Raw genomic sequence first — 18374 nt, forward strand, 5'->3', positions numbered from 1 at the left:
TGAAAGCTAAGTAATTTCCAATAGTTCTTAGTTTGACTTATCGAACAGGCCGTGTTTGATAGGTAAATGTGCATAATTACCGCTTTAAAATTGTGAGAGGTCTAAAGTATTTAATCACAAATATTTAATTGGCTCTGGGAAGCCGCAAACAGATGAAAGCTCAGGTTTCAAGTTAAAGTTAAGGGATCGTCCTGGCTCCCGCAGTAATTAGGATAGTTTCAGTTGTAAGTGACTTTACTTGGCACACGTTCCTCTTGACGTATGCGTAGCCAGCTTCACAGCCACTTTAATCGTCCTTAAACAGTAGTTCCACTCAGGGTCCCTCTCCCCGGCATTAATTTGGCGGCAGCCGCAACAAAGAAAAGCCAAAATGTAACTAACTGACAGGCAGACAATCGGACAGACAGACAATGTGCAAAAAATAATGAATATTGCATTCAAATTTTACGAGTGCCACTTAGGCACGCGTCTCTCCTCTCCACGCCGCCCTGTTCTGCATTTCCCCTACTTTCCCGCATTTCCCTCCGTTTTCCCGCCCACTCCACCACCCGTGAGAGCCCAGAAAAGCATCACATATGCTCCTCTGTTGCAAAAGTCAGGCCACTCGCATAATGCCTCTTCTAGCCATGTTTATGCCACTTTATGCAAAAATAATTGCACAATTAGTTTGAAGCTGACTGCCGCTGCTGCTGCCTTCTGAGAATGACCTCTGCCCCCGCTGCCACTCCTTTCTTAGACCCTCAAGCACACAGGGAAAAACCAGCAACTGCAAATATAAATAAATATTACCGAAATCACAATTGCTGTTAGTGGAATTTAATCAATTTCCTTATAGATTATAAAATGTAAATTTTAGTTCTTTTTTAGAAGGTTTTTTTTAACAGAAACATTTCAACTATCAGCTATACGCAAGTGTATGTTACTATATATAAATTTTAACCGAATATGTTTTAGAACATTTTAGAAAGCTTTTTCTTAATTTATTGAACAGCGGACAACATAGAAAATGGAATATGGAATCACTTCTACCAACTACAAAAGTAAGGTTTTACTCATTTTTGGCCAAATACCTAGGCTCTCGCACTGGAAATTTGTCTGGACCCATGGGCATCCCCTTTTCTCCGAGTGCATCGCCTCTCCCTTTCACTCTGCGAGGTACAATGTAAAATTGGTTCAAGCATTGCTGGCAACGCGCTGCAGGCAACAACACATCACCTGCCCGGAAAAGCTCGCCACCTGCCCCTCCGCCGCCCCGCTTTTCCGCCCCACTCTGCTGCCTGTCTCTTTCGCTCTGGTCCTGCCTCTCGCTTCCTCCTGTGGGCCTTGCCTGCTCATTAGTAAGAGTTTTGAATGCTATTACAGCGTCATCTACTCAACTCCCGCCCCTCCGCCGCCACCCCTCGTGTCTGTTTGTACACATGTGCATAAGTGCAGTGCAAACATACACACCCTCGCCGACACCAATACCCTGGCAGGGGCAGACACACATCGACACGGAGCCGCTGGCACTTTTTGCTTTTTGCTCACACGTACGTACGTAGGAACAGCATGTTTTTTATCCCTGCCACCCGCCACGCCCACAAACATCGGCTCCGGGACAGAAAAAAGGGGCGGAGGAAGCTGAGGGCGGGGGCGAAGGATGTGACAGCAGGAACACGGACAAAAGGCGTAACTAGCCCGCAGAAGTTGGCAAGACAATGCGCTTAGAATTGGTAAGATTAGTTCGGGCATTCGGCACACAGTGCCGTCCCCCGCCTCCGGACCGGCCACGCCCCAGCTGGGCTAATCTCTTTGACATTTCGAGATTTACCTGAGCCAGGTGCCCCGTTGCAAGCGCTTCTCGGCCAAAGTTTCCACCCGTGCCTCGTGCATTTTTAACAACAGCAGCAGTAGTATCCCAACTAAGTTTTTGGGTCGTCGCTGCCGAGTTGACATTTAATTAGTTCACATAATATGCAGTTTTACAGCTGCCACATCCACCGGAAGCATCCCATTGCAAAAGAAATGGCTTAAAAAACGATTCTCAGTCTTCAGAAATAATGGGCGAGGATACAGAAATGCAATTATTAAATACATCGCTTTTGCCCTGCCAAAAAACAAAAAGCTCAATAAGTAAAGTAATGTGAAAAATGTTATCTTCTCCACCTCAAAAAAAGTGAATTAAGAGATACTTACTTGGTAACCTAATTTTAGTTTTTCAGGGCCTTGAAGGTGAGTCTAAAAATTGGTTGATTTTGTAGCTTTTCAGAACTGCGATTTAAGGTCTGAAATAACATAAGAGCTGTATCATTAGATTTGGCTAAGCACTCCTTCTGAACTCCAATTATCAACTGAAAATGTAACACTATGTTTAAAACATTGTATGGATTATTGTCCATAAATAAATCCTCATTGGAGCCTAAAGCTACCTTCCAACACAGATTAAAATACCACTGGTAAGCGGTAACTTCAGATACTAACCAAAAACCAAAAACGCAACCTAAACGCCACATAAATGCGTTTTATATCGTAGGCAACGAGAAAGTAATCAGGTGTTTGCCCCCAATAAGATTAAAAAGGTTTTTGAAAATAAGGTAAACAATCGGACTCCGCACTACACTTATGCAAATTAAAATATAATGGGCACTTTGTGTCTCTTTCAATTTCAATTATTTTCCGGTTGCTGGGCAATCTGAATCGATTGACAACAATAGTGCAGCCAAGCAGGACATTTGTTGCCGATTCGTTTCATGTGTGGCCGCAAACAGGCTGCAACTCCCCAAGGACCCTAATTTAATTAGTTGAGCTGCAACTAATCAGTTGATTGACATTAATCAACACCCACAAGCCAATCGCAGCCAACTTTGTCGCCCGAATCAATAATCATATTAATTGCGAAAGGCAACTTCTGGCAATCCAAACAATTCGAAAAGCTGCATTTGTCAACACACTCGTCAGCCGAGTTTCCTGCCAACCGAAGGGATTCCCGGGCCGCCAGAGGAGGTCCTCCAGCAGAAGGAGTCCTTGAGCGCAATATTCGTATTACGCAGGCCATGTTCGAGTGACTTCCACACATCTGGCGACTCGCTTTGTGTTTGCGGCTGCTTGTAATTACTTTAAATTGATATAAACACTTTTGAAATGAAATCGATCTAAGCCCCTTGTTAACAGATTAACATGGGCGGCCCCACACAGACGGCTGCCTGGCAATCTTGCCTGCAGTTTACAATTATTATTTATATCCTCACATTGTAGCCGGGTGTACACAAATATCCTTGATGTGTGCTGGCGTTCGTGTGTGGTTTGATAAGCTCTCGCTGCCGCACACTCATTTGTGTGCCTGTGTGTGCACAGCACACAAGTAATCCTTGAAACATGTTTTTGATTTGCAATTTAATCAAGATAATCAAGTTTTATGTGTCTTCCGAAAATTGAAAGTGTGCCTGGTGACTTGCCACATTGTTTGGCCTCGCCTTCGGAATGGCTGTAATCTTTAAATCGGCCATTAAAGGTTTTTATTAACTGTAATTTAATAACGCAGTGCCCCGTATTGATGGGCCATCTAATAAGCCCAAATTTTATGGCCTCTTTGGGGCAATTAGTGCGGATCACAAAGTTAGTCAGTGCTGGCGCACAGCATGCTGCTGATAGCAGGCCGCATATGAGTCCTACATCTCTATCCAGCCGTACATATAAGCATCGGGCTGGCAAGCGATTTACGTCCTTGCTTTTGCATAGAAATGTAAAACTTTTTCATATTTTTCCACTTGACAAAGTCTTTATGCATCTTGCGTAATAGTTTTATGGCCGTGAGGGAAGGAAGTGCAAAAGTTTTATTCTCGGCATCCCCACCGAGCACTTCCAATAACCATTCAATCCGCCTTTCCTGCCCCTGCCCGTACTCCTCCCCGTCGATCCTTGCCGCAATTGCAGTTGATGGCTTTGATTTTATTCGTGGATGCACTTTTCTTGTTGGCTGCCCAGATTCTGTCCAGCTCGCATCCATTGTCCCTTTATGCGCACTGCTGTTGTGTGCTTTTATTATTAATATTTCGCCCCAACCCCGCCTCCTCCTCGGATCCTGCTCCACGACGTCCTGCGTTATTATTTATTGCTGCTGAAAAATGTTTATCCGCCCCAGCTCGCCGGCAAACTTGACTGCAACTTGTTGGGAAGACAAATTTTTCTTCTCCTCGAGGATTGCATTGTGGGGCCCGCCATTGCCCGTTCTCGCAACCGGAGTTGTGTTGGTCAGGTCATTATGTGGGCTGACGTTGATGGAATTCGGAGTGGCGGAGCTGCACTTAGCGGCCAGGGGAAGCTCTTATTCCTGGGGATAACGCGGCGTATGCGTAATGCGTATACGTGATGGCCATGCCAAGTGGAGAACAGGCGGAGAAGCAGCCAGCCAAGTCGTATGTAAATAGAAAATGTATCAAACAAGATTGAAATCGCCGTACACCCCCGGGCATCGAACAAAAGGCTCCCCTTTCCAGGTCCCAGGTCTATTAAGCGCCTATGCCTCGCCCATCTGGCCACCGCCCACTGCCCAGATGCAATCTGCCATTCGCCCATTGGCAGCTAATTTCGTTTAATGCCAGAAACTGCCCACCGCTGACCAGCCCGCTCCCCCAATTTCGGGCCAAGATTGTTCTGGCCCAATCTCCAGGCACACATCGTCAGCAGCATTAGTGTGCGGGCGGCTGTGCGTCCCGTCCACACACAGCCACACACGCACTCTTTTTGCATAAATCAAACAAGCAAATCGACATGTAAACAACAATTTTTGCAAATTCAATTGAATTCCGAGCTGGGGAAATGAAACGGAGAGCATAACCCGAGGAGACCCGGGCCCGATATCCTTTGGGACTCGGATCCCGGCAATTTTGCCAATCGCACGATACACGTGCAAACAGCTACAACAATGGCAACAAAGGCACGCACACTCAATTATTTGCTAAAAGCTTATGTAAACGCCTCCGTGTCAGGGGATTTTATTAACTGCTTCTCTCTGGGCCCGGCCTATCGGCCAGGCTAAGCCGAAATTTAAAACTAACGCCACCAGGACAGTCGAATTTGCACACAGATCGCTTGACTCTGGAGCAGAGCGACCTAGAGATTAGAATCAGGGAAAATTCAGCTGGCAAAATGTGTGCTCTGCCCGGAAAAAGCATAACAATAGTCGGTGAGCAGGAGAATAGAGCCAGCTAATACAGAGCACCTCCCTTCCTGCCCCTTCCACGAGGGTGTTTGGGCCGGGATCCCGCTCCTGCTTATAGATCCCTTCGAGAGGGTATTCCTCTGCTGGCACTCACAAAGAAAGAAAAATGCTCCGGAATGAATCAAAGTGAAAAACGAATGGGCGGACGGAGCAGCAGACATGAGGGACTCAGCTCCCGATGTGCGATGCTCAGTGCTCCAAGGTTTGTGCCATGTGCCATGTGTGATGTGTGTGCTGCGTCCGCCTAACGAGCGAATCGTGTTCGATAAATATTTACCAGTCAGTCAGAGCGGCCCTGAACCGTCGGAGGAGTCCGGAATCTGGGTTCTGGAATCCGCCCAAATGCGGGCGCTGGGAAAGGAGACAGTGCTGAGACGCTCCATGCGGGCAGGTGCCCAAAGCAGGAGCAGAGTTTGGTCACACACTCAGGGAAAAGTCAAGAGATCATTTTGATTTAATCTCAAAAAGCTAGCAAATGGTTTCAACAACTATTATAAAAGAAAGTGGTAGTTAAATACCTTTTCATTTATACAATTTATAGAATCACAATATATTTTGTGACATTAATGGTTCCTAAAATCATGACATATTTTTGTGGCACCTCAGTATAACTTTCGTTAAAAACGTTTATTAGGTTTAAATATTGCAATCCATTTGCAGAGTGGTCCAAAAATCGAATTCTAACCAAAGCCAAAGTATTGGTATCGTAGAAAAAGTTATAAAGCAATTGGGCGAGTTAAAAATAAACAAAGCTATGATAAAGAATAGTTATTAAATCACAGCATGTATGTTTCGAAAATCATTAAAAATCCTCTCAATTAAACGTACACAAAACCATCTCGTCATCTTGTTTTACTACCAGACAATAGATAGTAATATTTTTGAAGTAATACTACACATGTCTACTCCAATTTTTCCCCCACCTACTTTTTTCTCCCGGTTTAGTGACTCTTTGGAATCCGTGGCGAATCCCGAGCCGTCCATCAGCCGCTTGCTTAGCTAATACCGCGTCGGCAGTGCCTTTGCATCTCTGCATCTATTCGCATTCGCGTCTATGAAATATTCATTCATTTGCAGCTCACTCCGGAGAATTGGTTCATGATGTTCTCCGCCGATACGCCAGCTCCTGCTGCTCCACGACCCTGCTGCTCCTGCGAACCCGAATCGGAATCCGAATCTGGTCTGGTTCTGTTTTTGCTGCTGGTACAGCTCCTACACCCCAACTCATACCTCGATTTATGAGCGCCCAGTGTGTGCTTTAATAGTTCGCAGCTGAATTAATTGGCTGCTGCGCCGGAGGCCCAAGATGAGCCGGCGATAGATCCGGCGCATATACTTACCATATATCTCGCACTTGCCATTAAAATAATTTAATCAAAATGTTGTTCAGCGCGCCAGTGCATCCCACAGGGCGCGGCCAGATTTCGATAAAGGCGGATGGCTGTCGGGAAGATATATCTTTATGGAGCACATGTGCCGCCTGTCTTCGGGTGTGGAAGTGGCAGCGAGCGTGGGAGTGGGGAGCATAAATTTTAATCAATTCTTCGCTTACTTTTGCTATCTCTTGGCCGCACTTTGCCTTTTTATTTTATTTACTGCTCAGGACCCCCTCGAATTGTTATGCACTTTCCTTTTTGGGCGAACTCTTCGGAAGAAGCTCCTTCGCTTTGCGGCGGAGTTGGCTTACCAACTTGCTACATTCTTAGAAAAATAGGAAGTTTTCCCAATGCGTTTCCTCGTACTATCTTGGTGCTAGTTTATAGTACCCATTTTTAATAAAGTTTAAGGATAGCTTGAAGGAATGTAATACTTGAGAGTTACTCTTTTAGACCAAAAATAAAACAAATCATCATTAAACCTTTTTATGTTAAAGACAAGAAGGTGAAATATATTTTGGGGATGCTAAGGGTCGGTAGGTTTCTGTCGTATCCGAGCAAGTACCGAACTGCTTTTATATTTGCTTTTACACAGCGCACCCTTCTTCACTCTTCTCCGAGACATCATCACATACTTGTTACTACTAGAGCCGCAGAATCTAGCTGATTGTAACGAAGGCAGATTAAAACTTATGCACACACTCAGCGCGGGGCGCAAGTGGTGTTTTTCTGGTCCGGAGTACGGATCTCGGGCTGCGACTTAGACTGGCCGTAATGCGAGCCACGCTAGTTTTATGGCAGACAGACGGCAAATGGGTTACGGCAACAGCAGCCCAGTGACAATAAAAAATGTAACTAACCGCCGCTGCCCCGGTCGAGGCATTGTAAATGCTTTATGAGTCTTCGGAGTGCCATTATTTTCACTTAATAATCCGTTGAGTAGCTGCCCGTGATTTGTGGCCATCCCGATTCGACCCGATTCGCCGGCAGCAGAACAGAGCAGTACAGTGCAGAGCAGGACAGTGCGGGAAATAACACGGCGGCCCCGACAACGGCGTAATGAGCTGCGGGAGCGGTGGCCAAAACAATTTGAAAGTTTTTGCCAAAACATAATGTGTGGCTAATTTTATTTGTCGCCAATTGGGAGCGATGCCGCCGTCCGCTTGACACACTAATTTATAGTGAGCCAGAGCTCCGGACCACCTGCTCCCGGCACCGGGTATCGCTTTTAGATACTCGTTTTCACGGGCCCCATTCGCCGGAGTCTGGCGAAATATGGCAAAATAATAATGCCCAACCTCGGCGCCCTCGCCGGGCACAAAAAATATTTAATGACCAAATTGCACATGAAATTGCGCGCATAAACTAATTACCGCGGATAAAGTTTAACAAAGGCAGCGCCATCCAGGATGGCGGGTCTGTTCGGCGTGCTTCTATACACTCGAAGAATATGAGGTATCCTTTCTATTTTTTAAATTTTTCAGAACTTTTTATTTGTGCTTCGAATCCGTGATCTGACTCTTCTTTAAAATGTGACGAAAAGTGAATTTTAGAGAGTACCCCTAGTGTTGTACAGAGTACTCTATACTTTCAGAGAAAATCGGAAATGAGTCATTAAATTTATCTGAGTGCCCTTCATGCATATGTAACCCATATAATAATCCACATTTGAGTACATGTTTTAGTTATGGTAGTAGTGACTAGGTTTCGGTTAATGGAAATTACTACATTTGCTGTTCAAATGACAAGCATGTTGCTAACGAACGTGGTCGTAAAAACTTCTACCGATTTTGCTCAGTGCACTGTTCGGTTCTGGCTCCAGCTTAACCGGCAGGCGACCAGCTGCCACAATGTGGCACTGCGGATCCCGAGTAGGGCCAGAGTCCTGCGAACTGCCGTCCCGCTGCTTTTGGCCACCAGTCGGCACTCACATGACGTGGCCACCGTTTGTCAGCATTACCGGCATTTACAATATACATTTTAATATTTCGGGGCCCCGCACTCTCAGCCAGCCCCAATCCCTGAATATTCTGTGTGTGTTACTGTGCCAAATTGTTTATGAAAAATTGCGTATGACGACGCCGCTGTTGGCCCATAAATCAAGCCGCCTCGGTCGAGGATTTGGGCCAGCAGCTCGACGGTGGCTCCGCTCGGTAATTACAATGTAGCCGCCTGTGAACTTAACGATCCGGGGGCTTTCGGGTGGCGGAAACACAGCAATCCCGCTCACTGGCACTCCCATCAAGAAAGGGTTCCTTCGGTCAGTTCGGTTGGTCAGCGGGTTGCCGGCTGTGCGTTCGGGGGTGGCATGTTAACAAAAGTGTGAGCCAAGTGGAAAATAACATTAAAAAGGGCCATAACAATAACTAACAAAGACACCAAAAGCAAATGGCAATGCCGAATGGCTGGCAAACTGGCAGAAGGGCCAGGACGCAGACGGTCCTGCCCGCCTTCCACCAGCTCTCCACCAGCTTTTCCCAGCTCGACCAGGAGCAGGCCGACAAAAATTAAATGGCGCGGGAAAATTGCATGGTCGGTGCGGTGCAAAGAGAGCAAAGCCGGTTTACATAATTGCCCCGAGCCAGAAGATGCACTGGAATAAAAGTCGCCAAATTACATATGAATAAATTACTTTATTGAGTCTTAGTAAAAGTAATAAGTAATTATAGGAATCATACTTACTCAACCATTTTGATTTTACACATAACACATGGTATAGGATTTTGTTAACATTTCCTAAAAATTATTTATAAATATGGCTTAGCAAAATCATTTTAATTTAGTTAAAAATAGCTATTAAACCATTTCAGATTTAACGTGGACTGAGGATTAAAGAATAATAAAGTTCACATTAAAAACTGCACAGCATATAATTTGATATCATAAATAAGTTCTAGTCTCGTTATTCAATTAGGTAACAACTACAATGTGATGATATGGTACGTGCCTACTACACCTTTAAAATGCAACTTATTTTACATTTCTGTCAAAGATAATCTCACACACTTTCCCAGTGCAGTTTCGCCAGAATAGATGCATGGGCCAGAGGCTGAGGACCGAAGTGGAAAGCAATCATTGCTACAGCGTTCATGTGCATGTACGTAGGCCCCTGCCCTATAACATTTAACTATTTCCTGAAATATATACTCTTTGTCTTGGCCAGCTCTGCGGTGGCATAGTTTCGGCTGCCTGCTCCTTTGCCTTAGTCGGGCAGTAAGTCACTTCCACAGACGGCAGGAGAGCAATGGTCCGGGTGATGTGGTAATAAAGGTCATTTTGGGCGAGCGATCATAACGGGCGTAATCACCAGGGCTGGGGTCGCTCTTTAGTGTGGGCTGGCAACCCTACTGCTCGGCGGCCGAAAAGTATGCAACGCAATCAACAAATATCTAAATTAATTTTAAGCCCCGCCAAACTTTCGAGAGAGCAGCATTTAATTGAACGCAAAAGCGGTATTAGGCTTTGCATACTTTGCGGTTCAATTGCAAATTAATGAAAAATTAAAGCGCTAAACTGGTTTAATTGCATCCGAAATATATGCTCTGCACTCCAGGCAAAACTATTTAATTGCAAATATTGCAAATATTGGTTTGCTCTTGGTCCGACCGATATTTTGGCCACCAACAAAAATTTATTATCCCCCCTTGGCGCGCAAGGATCTGACGAAGACGCAGTGCCTCCTGCGTTGACTTTATATTTATTGCTGAATTCTTAGAACTGATGGATACACTAGCTTAAATTGGAACTTAAGCATAATTACTCACTAGGCTTACATTTCATTGGGATTTAAAGACTAAAAGATAGAAATCATAGTTTGTGTAACTTGTTTAACTATTGGCTAATTATGTGGGTAAGCATTTATTGCACCTATTTTTAATAACATTTACAAGCCGAAGTATATTAACTGACCTATGCTTAATAGTTTATTTAATTATTTTTTAAGCTCTATGTAAAAGAAGTGATTCGTATAAACAAAAAAATAAATGCTTCCAAAGTAACTAACTATTATAAAAGTTCTTAGTATGTTGACCCATGATTCCCATCCCACAGTTAGTATCCCTGTGCTGGCTAACTACCAGGGTTAGAGCGTTCCGAAAAATATAAAACAAGTTATATGAAAATTATGCGAATTTCGATACAAAAAGAAACCTAGCTGCTTAGTTGCAGTTTGAATGTTCCTTTTCCCTCCCCCGCAAATGAAACACGCCCTTATACGCTATAGCTATTCACTACTTAGGCCTAGGATGTCCCGAACTGGGTGGCTAAGACTAACTGGGCTACGACTACGGACCTCAACAGCTGTGGCACTTGACCAGGCCCACCTCGTCGCAGTTCATGCACTTGAGGGCGACGAACTCGGCCGTGAAGTGGTTGCGGTGCACGGACTTCTTGGAGCCGTTGCAGGAGGGGCAGGGCAGCAGGCGGTAGCCGCCGCAGGTCTGACAGGTGAAGGTGCTGGCCATGGACTTGTAGGGCTTGAGCAGCTGCCGCAGCTCGCCGGACTCGTTCAGCCGCTCCACGGTCTCGGCGTCCCCGATGTGCTGGCCCTCCACGTAGAGCTGCGGCACCCGCACCTGGCCGCTCCGCATCCGCTGGCGCATCTCCGCCTGGTACTCCACGCTCATGAAGACGTCGCGCTCCTCGAACTTGACCAGCAGGGTGCGCAGGATCTGCTTCACGTTGGCGCACTTCGTGTAGGTCTCGCGGATGATGCCCATGCTGGTGGTGTACAGCACCACCTTCCCGTGGTCTTTCTCCTTGAAGTTCTGCGGGCGAGAGGGGGAAGAGGAAAAGCGGATCGCAGATTAGTTCGAGTTCTGGTTTGACGGCGGCGGCTGAAATGCTGAAAAGCAGGCCACCGAAAACTGGAAATTGGCGCGCCATTCGCCACACAGCGCGGATTTCGAAGTCTGTCATGGTCAGGCAAGAATGGCAATGCCAAATTGGGTTTCCGCCGACCGGGGATGAAGGCCAGCCGCAGACAAAGGCGACGCGGAAGCCTCTGCAGGCGTAACACCGAATCAATAGAGATTTCAGCATTCAGACACCATATTACACGGTTGAGTTTGCTTTGCAGTTTGCTTTGTGTTGGATTTAGAAAAATAGTCTATTATTACTATTCTAGAAATAGTTCCTGAATTAAACAAAATACTGGATTCCTGATTGTTTTAAAATTTTAATCATTATCCATTTTAACATTATTAAGTATTATACATATATTATTATTTGCTTATCAGTATTACAATCCTACTAATTAATTCGGACAGCAGGAAAGATTATTCATTGCTTTGATTTTGATTTCCGACATTATTGGATTTGTTTATTGCTTTCATATTGCTAAATAATTGATGATGTTGCTTAATGTAAAGACCGTTGAAAAATAGTTTGAGCCAAATTATTGATCGAATTCGACAATGTCCTTAGTTTCAACCGGGGTCAGAATGTTTTATTTTCGGTTTGGATTGGGAACCCAAACCTCAAAGGCAGAGCTCGGAGCTAGAATCAGGTCTTGGCCACAAGCCCAGGACGGGCGTAGGAATTCGGGAGCCCGAAACTGGTTGGAAACTGCATCTCGATCTGCGTCTAGTGGAAAGTCCACGCAGAGGCCTCTCTCCGCCAGGCTTCGGGTTCATTAGCTCGCAACTCAGAGTCACGTAACCGCGCAACTCTGCATGTCACTCAAAGTCCTATTAATCAATACAATTAAGCAATAATAGGAAAACTGCTAGGCAATCGCCGTCGCCAACAACCAGAGTCCGAGTCAGACGGCACAATGGAAACCTGGAATGTTTTCCCGACAATTTATGATGTCTTATTTTGTAAGATCGAACCGGTTCGCAGCTGGGGCTCGCTCTTTTCATTTGACAATTAACATTTCCGTTAGTTGGCCAACTTTGGTGGCGTCTGCTTTGGCTAATGAACCAAGCCGCGCCGAGTCGATCCGATCTGATCCCGGTTCCCCCACCTGCGAAACAACTCAGGTATCAATGAACCGTGGAGGTGCACTTCGTACACCGAAAGAAAAGGGTTGCTCTCACCATTTATCAGCTATTCGAAATGAAGGTTTTACATAAACATTTTCAAGATACATTTACAAGACATAAGCAAGAAAGATGCATATATGAACAACTATAAATAAGCTTATACGCCAGCGAGTTGAATATTCTCTTAGATTAAGTAAGAAGTAAAATGTTACCAAGTTACACCGTCAATCAATGAAAGTAACACATCAATTCATACTTTGGTTATAACATATCTTCGTAAGCCAGTCAATTCTTGACCATAAGTATTTGTAGGATTGGCTTGCAACACAAAAATTGTTGATTGTTTAGTTATTCTGCGTGTACGGAGCCTCCTGAAACCGGTGGGACGAGAATTTGCATTGCAATAGAAAGACAGAAAATTAATAAGCTGGCGCAGGCAGGGAAATGGAAAATGGAAAATGCACAGCGACGGAGTCGGAGAAAGAGACGGAGACACAGTGTGCCGAAAGAGATGCAGCTGCAAGTGCCGTTGTCAACGATAAACGACAAAAGCGAGAAAAATATTTCACGACAAAACTGAGGAAAAGTTCAAAGCCACGCACCACGAACCAAATCGACAATAAACAAGCTGGCAGACAAACAAACAGCGCGCTGCGGTCAAATGGAAAGTCAACTCCAGCTCTAAGTGAACGTTGCCGAGCTGTTTTTCCAATTCAATTCCACCGATTGTCTTCTGGCGAATTGAAAAGCCCCGGAGCCGGGCTAATAAACCATCCAGTGGTGGTGCTGATGCTGCTGTCGCTGATGGAGGTGGCCTCTCATCCGTCAGTGGTTCAATGTCAGCTCCAGCTGATAATTTGCATTGCCGAAAACATAAACACGGCGGCAATTAACAATTGCCACACGTGATTTGCACGGTTGACCTCCGCGCGACTTTTGTCACAGCAGCGGCATGAACGCGAGCAGCATCAGCACAGCAGCAACAGCACAGCAGCAACATCACGGCAGCAACAGCTACAGCAGCAGCGCAGCAGCAACTGCTACACATAAGTGGACAAAAGAGAAAGCAGGTCACTTGTATGGCCAAGAGCCAGCGGTGGAGTGATTGGCAATCGAAGAGTTGGGCAACAGCAACATCAACTCAGACGTCGCCGAGATGGAGGCTAGTGCCGAGCCAGCAGATATGGCTGATGCTTCTCGAAGGTGACAAAGTGATTTGTGTTTTCCGAACTGGCCGTCTGAACTGGCGATTGGTTGTCATCGGAAATTCGGGGAGCGCTCTGATTAGGGCTTGCAGCAATGCGCTGAAAGGGCCGAAGAAGGCCAAGACAGTGCCAGCCCGCCTGTTCACTTTCGGTTTTACTGCTCCGCATACCGGCTGCATTGTAATTAGCCGCCTCAGCATCTCACTTTCCTCGTTGTGGGCCGGGCTCGGCCGCTCCTCATTTGCATGCGGGCCGCTATAAGGCCATAAAACATTTCTATTCAGTTAGCATCCACTTAAGCCGAGCCGATCCGTTGTTTCTAGTGCGGCGAGCCAGCTATCATTCCATCAATTCACCAGGTTCAGACTCCGATTCAGAAAGTGAAAAGCCAGCGACTCGCAGGCCGAGACGCAAACAAAACAATTAATGTGATCTAAAATCTGCTCATTAAGTTAGATAAAGGGAAATCTCGCATAAAAGTAAAAAGCATAAAACCATATCATGCCCGACCAGAAGTGTGTATATGGAGTAGAAGAGATTTCTACTCCCGTCACGGTTGATAAAGGTAAAACGGGAGCCGTAATCCATCAAATGGGGACAGGTTTCCGATCCCAAGTGGGGTTCGGTGTGGAAAGGCTCGAAACCAATCACAACTATTTCGAAACCCTAATATGAGCTGTGACTTGGGAAGGGGAATTCCTAATGGCGGCAATTCAGATAATTCGCGACGTCGAAATAGGAAATTTGTTTGATTTCTGATAGAGACTACGAAGACGTAGCGAGGTGCTAGAAAGCTCTGCAAGCCAGTGATCATAAATCAACATCTGGCGTGAGTAATGTCATAAATAGAAGCCCGAGGTTCAGCGAATGATTCAATATTAAGTTATAGAAGCCAGAAGGGTCTTCAAGATTCCCCAGACTAATCAGATACCTAATTCACAAATTGTTCATTTCATTTTAAACACTTCGAGGAGGAATTCCTAATGAGCATACTGTCACTCTCTAAAACATCAGATCAGAGAACCGAACACTGAATAGTTTGTCATGCGCTAAAACAAATTAACTCCAAAGCGAAGACATTAAATCAAAGTACTAGAAAGCTCTGCGGGACAACGATCATGAATCACTGGGGATATTGATTTCCCAAGTGAATTAATTAGCCCCGCCATCAAAGATCTCTTTATGCAAAACTAGTTCCGAGAACACGCCTCGGAAAAGAAACTATTGCAAAGCGCGCTTTTACGATGACAATTCCACTCAGCCCCATTGTCTCCGCGGAATTAGCTGTTCTTTTATTTGTTTTCCAGCTCCCCAACTGCCCGACATTAACTGCGATTAGTCGTGTCAATCCCGCACCCAAGCTACATGTCGCTGGGAACGAAAGCCAAAACAACCCGACTTGGCCAGGGAGATATCTGGCTATCTGGGCAAGTTGTAAACGCGCGCTAAGCGCATACAAAACGACATCGACGGAGACAAAATAAGCCACTTAACGGTTTCCATTATAATTGAAGAAGAAACCGGCGAAGACGCTGAAAGCGCAGCTGGTTCCTCGGGCGGGGGCTGTCGCGGCCGGGGAGCCCCTGGCAGTTCATTAGATTACGGGCAATGCGATACACGAAATTCGAAATGTGAAAGATATTGAAAAGCCGCAGCCACACGTCGGCCGCCGCAATTGTTGGCCAGCACTTTCTCCGTTTCGGCCAGCCGAGGTGCCGACAATTGGCAAGATGCTCGCACCGAGCCAATTGCATAATTTGGGCAGCAGGTGACTCAACGCCACTGGGTGCCTCTGCCGACGCCCAGCAGCGTGGGAACTGAATAACCATCGATAAGTGAATATTCATATCGGAGATCATGACTACAGCCGCGGCTGAAAGTATAGCGCAGTCTGCCGAAATCGGTATATTTTTTTGACCATGTTTGAGTTTTCAACTTGGCACTTATTTGGAATTAAACGAAAATATAAAATAGGGTAACTGACGATTTCAAACACCTACTGATTCCTTTAGGAATTTTACTACCTTAATAATAAACAAATGGAGCTGAACTGAATAACCATCGATAATTGAATATTCATATCGGAGCTCATGACTGCAGCTGCGGTTGAAAGTATAGCGCAGTCTGCCTAAAGTTTTTGACCATGTTCGAGTTTTCAATTCGGAATTAAATAAAAATATAAAATAAGGTTAGTGATGATTTCAATCACCTACTGATTCCTTTACAAATTTGATTACTCGAATAATAAACAAATGCAGCAGAACTGAATATATATCTAAAACTAAATATTCATATCGGACTTTATGTCTAGAGGCTCGGCTAAAAGTATAGCGGAGTCCGCTTAAGCCGTGATATTTTCGGACCATTTTTAAATGTTCCATCTATGCTTAACAAAATCAAACGAGTAGCAATATGGTTAAATATTTAAATTGGCATTCAATAGTCTCTACGAAAAACCAATTCGATAGATAATTTGTATATCCTAAAATATTAAAGCATAGTATTGCCAGACTGCATTATTCATTTAAATGCATGTTGTCATGAAATCCTACAAAATGTTTACCGAGCTGTATTATTCAGCTGCCTAGAGGTGTAAAAGTATTTATGATTGCCGTGTCTCAATAAAACGCATATTGCAGTGCATAGCGATTGCATGAAAATAAGTTCAAGTCGGTAATTACTAAAACCGGTAAAAGAAGATCGCTGCTGATTGGCAATGGCTCTGCGACCTGGCCCACGGAATACCCATCCCATCCCATCCTGATCCCGGCACTCACCTTGGCATTGGGCTGCTGCTGGAGCTGCAAGAACGTGGCTATTCCATTGCGCACACGGTTCTTGACGCCCCGCACCGTTCCCTTGGCGGATCGGATGGTGGACTGTGTGGAGCTGGCCCCACAGCGCACATCCCGGTAGCCGGCGAAGAGGTCTTGCTGTTCCGTTAGGAGCCCGCTCTCGGAGCCCGCTCCCCGCGAGGCGTCCGCCTCGTCTGCGTTTCTCGAGAAGCCGCCGAAGTTCTCGTGCTCGTTAATGTGAAAGCTGTAGTATTGGTCGTCTGCATACTTGTAGCTGATGTTGCTGCGGTGTCCGCCGATGCTGCTGCTGGCAGCCAGCGAGGGGGCATCGAGGCTGTCCAGAGTCTCCTCACCGGTTTGCACAAAGTTGGCTCGCTCCACGGCCGCCCGCAGCTCCTCGATTTTCTCCTCGCTCAGCGACTCGCGGGCCAGCCGGAATGGACTGGGTTTCTCCGGGATCTTGTCCGTGTCTGGGATCTTCTCCTCATCCTCGGGCTGGGAGAAGGTCACGACGTACTCGGTGCTCCTGCGGTCGCGAATGTCCCTGAGCAGGCTGTCGGGCAGCAGGGCGCCCAGGACCCGCAGGGACTTCTGCCGCTGCCGCTGACCACTGGGCTGCGAGGCCGACTGCCGCACGTACTCCGTGCTGCTGCCGTGCATTGAGTCGCTGCCCAGGGAGGAGGGGCCACTCTCCTCGCTGTCGTCCGGCTTGGTGGGCAGTCCGGTGCTCTCCAGGTCACTGCCATTGCCACTGTCCGCGGTCTCACAGTGGGCCGAGTACTGCTGATACTGGTCCATGAAGCAGCCGCCCGCGGTTCCGCCCTTGCTCACAGGGGGCGTGGCCAGCACCATTCTTGAGTTCGTCCACTTATTTACTTGTCTGCCTAGAGTTTGTCGAGTAAGCTGACCTTCGGCTGCCACTGTCTCGAAATAAGAGCTGCGTGCGAAGCTTTTATCTTTTTGGCCAGGAAAATGCAAGCGTTCAATGACTCTGACGGCCGTTGCACCCGAGACGTCGCATGTCTTTCTGCTTCAGATCTCGTCGTTAGACTGGCCCGACTTTTTCTGGCCAAGACGGCAGGCCACCAGAGCTGCGATCGCTCCACTCCGCTCTCTCTGCGGCTCTGTGAGCCACTCTATTCAGCGCTCTCGCGCATTCAGCAACTCCGCGGGCTTTCTTTCGGCCAGATTGCACCGCCGCGCGTTATTAGGTCTTGTAATTTAGCACCCGTTGCCGGGGCTCAAATTGTTTGTCATTAGCCGGGAAGAAGTTTCTGGCCGCCTCGCGAAATTAGCAATTGGCCCGCAGAGCTGGGGAGCAGCAGCTGCCAAAGTTGGCATGACGCCTGCGCGTGACTGTGACGCGATGCCAACTGGGAACTGGTAACTGGTAACTGCGAGCTGGGTGCTGGGAAACACGGCAGGCCCCCGATCTTCTGGCCAGATAGAACGCCGAGATTGGGAACCGTAAGAACACAAATTAGCGGAGACTCCAGCAGCGCCTACTGTTCCGCTGCGGTTATTAAATAATATTTCAATTATAGGTCCCATCACCGGCGGAACTTGACCTACTTGACCCACTTTTTGGCTAGCGGTGGATGGCTAATTGCCTTTGGCAGTCACATTCGAGAATCTATAAATAACAGAATGCTTGGTCTCAAAGGGTTGCAATTATGGAAATTACAAGTTATAGCTTCTGCTTAAAAGTAAATCATTTAAGAATAGTCATTATACTGTTTGGTTTGTTTTGTAAATGTTTTTTAGGCCGCCAAAAAATAATATTACACAAATTATAGTTTCGAATATTTGTAAAT

General features: G+C 46.2%; 1 protein-coding gene across 1 annotated transcript; it reads right to left on the minus strand.

Moving 5' to 3' along the window:
• Positions 1-10256: 10256 nt before the first annotated feature.
• Positions 10257-17593, minus strand: LOC108027448 (glutaredoxin domain-containing cysteine-rich protein CG31559). The gene is made up of 2 exons (XM_017098899.2): positions 16543-17593; positions 10257-11342 (listed from the first exon to the last, which is right to left on the minus strand). The coding sequence occupies exons 1-2, from the start codon at positions 17410-17412 to the stop codon at positions 10869-10871; spliced, it is 1344 nt and encodes a 447-aa protein (XP_016954388.1). The 5' UTR covers positions 17413-17593; the 3' UTR covers positions 10257-10868.
• Between the last annotated feature and the right edge of the window lie 781 nt (positions 17594-18374).

This window comes from Drosophila biarmipes, chromosome 3R, assembly GCF_025231255.1.
Source record: "Drosophila biarmipes strain raj3 chromosome 3R, RU_DBia_V1.1, whole genome shotgun sequence".
In the NCBI taxonomy this organism is placed as follows: Eukaryota; Metazoa; Arthropoda; class Insecta; order Diptera; family Drosophilidae; genus Drosophila; species Drosophila biarmipes.

Excerpts from the sequence above, each read along its gene's own strand:
- LOC108027448 (XM_017098899.2), bottom strand. The coding sequence starts at position 17,412 with ATGGTGCTGGCCACGCCCCCTGTGAGCAAGGGCGGAACCGCGGGCGGC. Across the intron at positions 11,343-16,542 it reads AGCAGCAGCCCAATGCCAAG|AACTTCAAGGAGAAAGACCA; the intron begins GTGAGTGCCGGG and ends TCTCGCCCGCAG.